This window comes from Raphanus sativus, unplaced genomic scaffold (genome assembly GCF_000801105.2).
Source record: "Raphanus sativus cultivar WK10039 unplaced genomic scaffold, ASM80110v3 Scaffold0013, whole genome shotgun sequence".
Taxonomy (NCBI): domain Eukaryota; kingdom Viridiplantae; phylum Streptophyta; class Magnoliopsida; order Brassicales; family Brassicaceae; genus Raphanus; species Raphanus sativus.
Genome location: NW_026615339.1, coordinates 1 through 8280, shown reverse-complemented (window position 1 = coordinate 8280; position 8280 = coordinate 1). Strand labels below are relative to the sequence as shown.

Here is an 8280-nt window from a genome sequence, read left to right as displayed (position 1 = left end):
ATCGATTATTATCGATTAATTATGCTATTACAACGATGAGAATATTACAAAGACGATTTTACAGCTGACAATTCTACCACCTTGTGAGAATACACGCCTGACTGCACTACTCTGAACCGTCCTATGAGATCCATGTTCGATGGTACGCCATGCACCAAGCTGAAGATCTTGTGTAACCTGTTTCTCCATAATCTGCATAATTTGGTATTTTCTGGGGTTTGAATCCCAGACCTCCGGGTGTATAAGCAATTGAACCCTTAGTCAAACCATTGGACTAAGGGGGCTTCCACATTTTTTTTTGTAAAGATTTTAAGATATTTTTCTTTTAAAATTTTTTTTTCCATTTAAAAATTAGAATACATATATTTAGTTAATAACAAGTCAAATTTTTTTTCCGTTTAAAAATTAGAATACATATGATTAGTTACTAACAAGTCAAAACTAATAATAGTTGATCATAATACTTTTAATTTATTGATATGATCATCGATATGTAATAATTAACATGAACGCAATACATAAGTTGATTTTTCATGTATATTATAAAAATTGTCGAAAGAATGAAATAAGGAAAAAAGTTACAAAATGGTAATATCCATAATCACTAAATGGTACCACTTGTTAATGACAAATGCTTTTGCACTACATAATCGGGTTTAGGGATCTGACAATACATGGAGGGATGGGGTGGCGAATGTGTGTTACAGTCTCTTCAGGACTGTACAACTTCAGAAGGATCTTTAACATAAACCCATAAGCAACGACAGTAACCAAGAAGGGCCTTTCCTCAAATTTACAGCCCTCGATACATGTAAATATTACTCGTCGCTGAAAGTACTAGAAGCTAGCTTCTAGATTTAGATCTCTACACAGCAGCTGATTCAATCTTATCCACAACTTCTAACCGCGTTTTCCTCTTCCAGCCTTTCATGGTGGCTACTAAAGTCACAAGTCCTACGACCTGTCCTTTTGTATATTCCTGTATATTTAATTAATTGTTTACCATCAAGTCTTCATCCGTTTGGCAAAACATTAAAAAGGAAAGGAAGATTTGTTTCCTTACCGGATGAGCCCTTGCCCAGTGGACATATTCAGTCTCTGGTAGATAGTATGCCTGCAAAAAAAGAGTGATGATTTCGCTTTTTAATGTGTCTCATCAGCACATTGGTCTGCACTTCCATATGAGTTACTGTTTTGCTTACCTTGATAAATGTGTCCACTATCTGTAACTTCGGTTTCACATTTGTTGGCACAAAGTGTTGTAAACCGTTTATTAAGACCTACAAAACGATATATACTGTCAACCAGAATATATCCCTATGCATATTAACTATGTGATGCAATTTCTCAATTGTGTGTGTTTTACTTTTATCTCATCAACAAAGAGTAAAGGTTTGTCCTATCAATGACCATCTTTCCGGATGCGTTGTTTAATTGATGTCGTGTAAAAGAAAGTACCTGAATATCTAATGACATGAGAGCACGTCCTTCATCTGTGCATCTTTTTATTCTAGATAAACCTTCCACCAGCGTCTCCGCAAATATTTCAACTCCATATTCCAGTAGGAGGTTTTGGACCTGTATATGAAAAAAGAGTTCAAAGCTTGAGAAGATAATGTAAGCAACTCCTAGAATTTGATGAGGTCACAGAGTCAATTTACCTCCTGTGGAATGCCTCCGTGAGCAAGCCTTGTTTTGTAGTGTTTGAATTCCCCAAGCATCAAATCAACATACCTGTTTGTTCAAATATATATAAGATGGCAGCGGACTAATCAATGGTAAGAATCTGTTTTAAGAGCACCAACACCGTGTGCTGAATATCTAAATCTGAACTCAGCTAATATGTAGTAGGCAGCTTCCAATGATAACTTTATACTACACGAACACTCTAAGTCTCTAATAATACTTTTGTAAGACTATGAACATCAAATATAGTTGAGCATTTCACTATTTAATTTTAGTTGCAGGTGCAAATTTGGAAGAGCAAATGGAGTAACATAAGGAAGTAACATACCCATTATGCTCCACTCCAAGCTCCTTGACTTCCCATTTAGAATTAGCAATCCGGTCGACATATCTACAAAATCAGTTAAAGGTCAATGGACATACATACCCACAACTAGAACAAACCATATAAAAAACCATTACAGATTGAATTAATAGTTATGTATAACAGTTTTAAGAATCCAGAGGATCCATCTAATAATTTTCTTAAGTAGATTGGAAATTTACCCATTAACATGCAGCAGGATCCTCGCAGTTGTCCTGTGTAAGTGCTCTGTCAGATCAGGTACTGAACCAACCTGATGAATCAAATTCCAATTAATGCAACTCTTTCAAATATATTGCTACCATTTGCTGTATATAAATAGTTGTTGGATAAATTTGAGAAATTAATATAACAAAGGAATACAGTGAATCTACTTATGACCAACCTGCATAATCCATTATTTTTTAAGAGGCAAAAGACTAGTGGATGCTACATCTACTATCAGATTGTATGAAATGCTGTCAAGAACACAGTAAGGTAAGGCAATAACTGAAAGTGTCACATACCAGTTGACCAAAGAAGTCTTCAACCAAAGAACCTTTTCTTGACATAAGCATCGATTGGAGATGAGACTTTGATTTATGCAATATCCGAGCAACAAGAGAAACAGTGTCCACTGCAGCACATCGTTCCTGCAAGCAATAATCATGTGTTACAGAAACCTTTTTATCATACAACCTTGAGATGAAAGGAAGAAATAAGGCAGCTGCTCTTCTATTATCACACTTGATCTATGAGATACGTGAAAACATATGAACCTATGAATAGTTATCTTTAGGTTTAGTACTCGACAGAAAACAACACTGATCCTAGTCTTCAGATTCCCCACTGTGTACCTTGAGACTAAAAGATATGCCTGATACGTGACCAGAGGTTGTATTTAAGGGACTTGATGGAGTCACGTCCGCAAGACTATGAACTGTGTTGGTAAAGGCAAGTGAAGAAGATGGTGATGATGATGAAAACTGAGGTTTTATCCATTGCTCGCACTCCTGTGATATCCGGGATAAGCAGCATTTCAAACGATCTGCAATTTCAAAAATTTGAAATATATTATACGTAGAGCAAAATGGTCTTCCTTGGAAGGTATAACATAACCATATCGAAGCAGGTTGGGAGTAACAATATAAGCAAAGAGGAGTATCAAAAGGAAACGAATGAGTTACTCACGGCTGGAAGAGTTGGCAACTCCTTTTCCACCTGAATTGGTATTCTCTTGACCAAAAACTTGATACACGAAATAGAAAAAGACCCCAAACAATTGGCATATTCCCTACAGATTTCCAAACAGGTGTAAAACATATTTTAGAAACGAAAAGAAATCTGCAAAAATTCCTAGAATTTGGATCGGTACCTTAAAGAATTCGACATTAACAAGTTCTAGTTTCTGCATAAGCCTCGCATACTTATCCATTGATCTAAGACACAGAACACAGTTTATAATATGTTATGGAAAGGCTGTCGTTATAGTTTCAAGCATTTGTTAAACCGCATATTACCTTAGAAGGCACAGAGACGATCCTGTTTGAGCTTTCAAATCATCATTAGTACTCAAATGTGAAAAAGAAGTCCTTGATATACTGCGTGTAAAACTTCGTCTTGGAAGCTGACTATCCTCATCAATATAGTCAGCATGAAGGTCTTCATTTTCATCTCCTGAAGCAGGACTACCTCCGTTAATGCTTTTTTTATTTCTTACCTTGGAATTCACAACGTCCGAGGAGTAGTCTTGATCTTCAGAGGCAGCTCCACTGTCTGAAGAGTAGTCTTGATCTTCTCTATAGTACGTTAACTTTGCTGAGAAAGGGTTTCCACTTTTCAGCCAATATGAGAATCCACCACTCCTGTTCCCACTCGGATCAGTTGAGAGAGGAAATCTAGAAGAACCAGAGGCACTTCGGGAAGAAATGATAAGGGGAGCCCCATCCCCCACAAGACCAGCAAAATTGATAGCTTGCACAGTATCAGGTGGCAATCTCGTCCATGTCTCCTTCTCCAGGACCATTTTAAGCGCCTGTTAGGGAGAAAACCCAAACAAAAAAGTTTACCTTAATGTAGGAGAGGTGGTGCATGAAAGTAACTAGGTACAATGTAGTCCAATGGGAATTGTGAAACTGAACTTACATGCATGCTTTGCCTATGAAACGCAGTGAAATAATTTTCGCATACAGCCTTTAGCTTCTCCCTAAAATCAACAACTTCAAATCCACAGAACGCTTCCCCAGCAAGGATAAAGACGCTCAGGTCTTCATAGTTTTTAAGGAACTGATGTATACTTGTTGAAGAAGCAGCTGGGGATGAGAGCAGAACTGACACACGGCTTGTTGTGAGTTGCCATAGATTTCTTCGTCCTCTCTGCAGAGTTTCTGAAACAAAACCAGCACTCTCTTTTCGTAGATAGTACCATGGTGACTCCCCATTAGATACTGTCTCTCCAGAATCCCTAGGCTCGTCTACTGCATTATTAGATGCTTGCTGCAGGGGACTGGAGGTTTCACTTCCAACAGACTCTTCAGCAGAAATGGTACAAGAAGGTATGCTTGTTGAACTCATGGTTGAAGAGAGACCACCATCCTGTGGGTTGCATGCAGTGTCTGTCACTAAATCAATCTTTTTAGTTGTTGCAGAACTTGTTGAGATCAAATTTTCTACCTGTTCCAGTTCAGAAGCTTAGCCATTTACAGTAAGTTTTACATGCCACCAAACTATACAAACACAATGTATCCTAAGATTCTCTCTAACTACAGTAAGTTTTTACTCAGACAAAAAGTAAAAGGGTCTGTGGGCAGAGGAGTTTAAGACAATGAAATCTGATAACGAATACTGTAACTAGCACTGAAACTAGAACCGAAAGTTGTTTCAAGAACCCTGTAATAGTTACAAAATGTTAAATACAAACTCAAGTAGGGAATAGGACCTACCTTCTTTTCTGGAGTGAAACTCATTATCTGATGGTACGAATATATTAACTGAAATAGCACAGCTAGTGTTCTCAACAGACATTGCCTAAACTTTGATTCCGGTGTCTGAATACATAGATCGCTGTATGTAAGTCTGAAAATAATTTAAATAAATCAGAAAGGATACTAGAATTAAAACAAAAAGGAAGCAGAAGTGAGCGTTAAATACTGAAATAGGTGCCAGTAAAAGAAAATTATTCACAAAGAACATACCTACTAAATTGGGTGGCAGAACTGTTATCCTGCAAAGAAAATTATTCACAAGATCAAAAACCTCATTGGTTTGATATGCTGACCTTTAAGAAACTCGTTTCAGTGCTAAGTGGGATGAGGTAAAAAAAAGCAGTACCGCAAATGGCAAACATCGCATGCAGAAGGAGTAGAATATAAATCATGTAAAACAAATTGTAACCATCTTTACATTTCAAAATACAAGTTCGGAAAACCACATTATTAAGCAACACGGAAAAAATCTTGCGCCATACACGAGGAAACTCAAAGCATGCACTACCTCAATATCAACTCTACAGGAGCAACAATTGAAACTATAGCTCACATACCTCCCCAACAACGGTCTTTAGAACTGAGTGGGTTTCTGATATAACTTCTTGCATAAAGAAGCTTTGTATCTTCTCAGCGAGACCAGAGACATCACCGATTAATGCATAAGCATCAAGGACCTTAAATTAAGAGCACATAAACAAATTAATTATTGCCACATAAGCAACTTTCTAGTTCTATGATGAAACATGAGGCCAACAACTTAATATTTAGTTTAAATCATGAAGGAGAGAGCTTAATATGAGAAGGACTTGGATTACTAACCATTATATAACTATCTTCTTTGAACTCTTGACAAACGCCCATCAAAAGTGAATCCAGCTTATGAAGAGTTCTTCCTAACCAAACCTTAAAAAGAATATGAGAAGCTCAGCCGACTGCCAATAGAAAATTATGAAGACAATAGCTGGTCATGAATAAGTCAGAGCTACCTCAACACCACGGGTCATCTCTTGGATAGCTGAAAACTCAGAGAGACTGTCAAGAAGCTGCAAATACTCAGACAGAACTTGAAATGCCTACACAATAAGGAATAAATTGCCTGGTTTCTTGTTAGTTTCACCATAATACTAATACGAAAAACCAAAAAAAAAAAATATACCTTGCAATAGTTTCCTTCTTCAACAAGGTCTTCAAGACTCGACTGCATAACTCTTGCATGGCGAAGATCGGTTAATATAGGAAGCATGTCCTGCAAGTGGAGTTAATTGTTTAAACACTCATGAAGTATTTGATTACAAGGCATTTAGAGAAGCAAAAAGGTATTTAAAAAAGAAGCATTCACTAGTTTAAGTATTACAATAATCTAACACTAGGACCCGTATTGATAAGGCGACATTACACAGTACATATGTATTTAAGAAAGTACTTCTATGTAGAACTTGTCCCAACAGTATTAACCATTCCCTCGTAGGCGATACTAGAGAGTAAATTGTACATATATTTCTGAGCATATTGATGAGGAAAGCACGAGTAAACAGATTGAAGAAACGAGCAGTGGATTCTAGATGACTGGAATAAACAGAGAAGCCTACCAGAAGAGCTTGCTTCTTTTTGGAATGAGTGTGTACAATAAGATCTCTAGAAGCCTCATTCATAGATGAAGTCAAATTCCTTCTTCCATTCTGGCAGTAACAAACGAAAAACAGTCCATGAGCTTTGTCAAACCAGCTACAGGCAAGATAGAAAATGAAACCACTGTTTTGTTTTTTCTGTATTTAGGATAAAAACATGAATTTACCTTGCAGATGACATTCGCAATCTTCAAATCTTTTTCCAGTTCTCTAACCAAATTCATCCCCTTCACTGGCCAAAAGTGAATATTAGTATTCACATTTTTCGGAACACATAAGGTCTTTTACTCAACATGGAGGAAAAAGACAAGTCTATTAAAATAACAAAGTACTTACCCATTACTTCATGATGCTCCATAACATGGTGTGACAGACTTTCTGCTACTCTATCCAGCTGTACTAACCTCAGGGTTGCCTATACAATAGACAAACCTTTAAAACTTATTAAATAGCTGAATAAAAAGTGAATAAACAGAATAGTACCACACTAACTAACACCAGTTACTTGAGAAGGAGAAGTTAGTACCTGCTTCTCAAAATAAGCAAGCTCACTCTGATCTTCATCTGGCACATTTTCCAAAATATGTCTCACTGGATCAAAATCCTACATGACAAGACAAGAATGAAATGCAAATTCCTAAATAACACAAAACACCAAGAGATAAACAGAGACCTCTTCATAGAAGCCTTCTTCAAGCTCTTCAACTTCTTGAGGAGGAAGTCTGTTACCATATATTGAGCTAAGCTCAGTAGCAGTAGAAGAGATACTTAACCTCTGATCAGGAGGAAGTCCAGCCAAAGCACGAGCAACAGCAGCTGCAGCAGCAGCACGTGCCGGAATCTACACATTGGGTACACCACAATATTTATTACATTGATTGGAATCAAAAAGAGAGAGAGAGAGAGTACCTCAGGGCGATCAGAGGAAGAAGAAGAGGGTAAGAGTCCAAGGGATGTAGCGGACTTAACAGAGCTGAGGAACTTTTCGCCAACCTTGGATAAATCCATGCCTTCACCTTGGGACAACAAGAGTGGAAGTAAGAAGAAAACCCTAGAGCTCTCGAAGCCACCCTCGCTTAGATCGCCGCCATTGAAGAGGAACGGATTACCCAAGACAGAGCCGAATGGGAAGAGATTAGGCTGCATCTCATTTCAGATCATAGCAAGTAGAGATTTTGAGATCAGAAGCTAGCGGATCGACGGATCTCCCGCGAAAATTAAAGAGAGGAAGAGAGATCTAGAGATCAGGTTGGTTCGTTGTCCGTTTTCCGGCAAGGAGCTTGACTTTTTTGTGTGTTCGTTTAACAGTGATTTAAGGCTCTGTTTCGTTTTTGCCCAACAAAAATTATGGTTAATGCCACTTTTCTTTTGTCTTCTGGGCCAATCCATACTAGTGTCCAAATCTGATTTTTACTAAATTTGCGATATTTAATCACTCAAATATTTATTTCGAAATCCAAAAATTATTTTTTAAAATATTATTAAAATTATTATTGTAGGTTTTAAATCTTAAATATCTATTATATTAAAACAGAAGTCATTACTTCTAATTCATGTGTGATTTTTTAAAAAATGGACTATCTACTAGATTTGGTTACATTATATTTTTAATCATTATAATCTTTGAACTACTTTC

At 37.1% G+C, this 8280-nt stretch overlaps 1 protein-coding gene across 4 annotated transcripts; it reads right to left on the bottom strand.

The window, feature by feature from the left end:
* Window positions 1–519: 519 nt before the first annotated feature.
* Window positions 520–7990, bottom strand: LOC108845125 (uncharacterized). Of its 4 annotated transcripts, XM_056995628.1 has the most exons (25): window positions 7554–7990; window positions 7318–7485; window positions 7171–7248; window positions 6981–7059; window positions 6812–6876; window positions 6606–6695; window positions 6173–6262; window positions 6003–6089; window positions 5836–5919; window positions 5571–5690; window positions 5224–5252; window positions 4972–5104; window positions 4175–4702; window positions 3550–4064; window positions 3405–3468; window positions 3221–3323; window positions 2887–3077; window positions 2557–2682; window positions 2233–2303; window positions 2015–2077; window positions 1662–1734; window positions 1459–1578; window positions 1203–1280; window positions 1064–1114; window positions 520–979 (listed from the first exon to the last, which is right to left on the bottom strand). In XM_056995628.1, exons 1-25 carry the CDS (start codon window positions 7788–7790, stop codon window positions 866–868), a joined length of 3357 nt encoding a protein of 1118 aa, XP_056851608.1. In that variant the 5' UTR covers window positions 7791–7990; the 3' UTR covers window positions 520–865. The 4 variants fall into 4 exon arrangements, with proteins under 4 accessions (XP_056851608.1, XP_056851609.1, XP_056851610.1 ...); XM_056995629.1 differs by lacking the exons at window positions 7318–7485; window positions 7554–7990 and having other exon boundaries at window positions 6981–7076; window positions 7171–7222; XM_056995630.1 differs by lacking the exons at window positions 7318–7485; window positions 7554–7990 and having other exon boundaries at window positions 6812–6871; window positions 6981–7076; window positions 7171–7220.
* Between the last annotated feature and the right edge of the window lie 290 nt (window positions 7991–8280).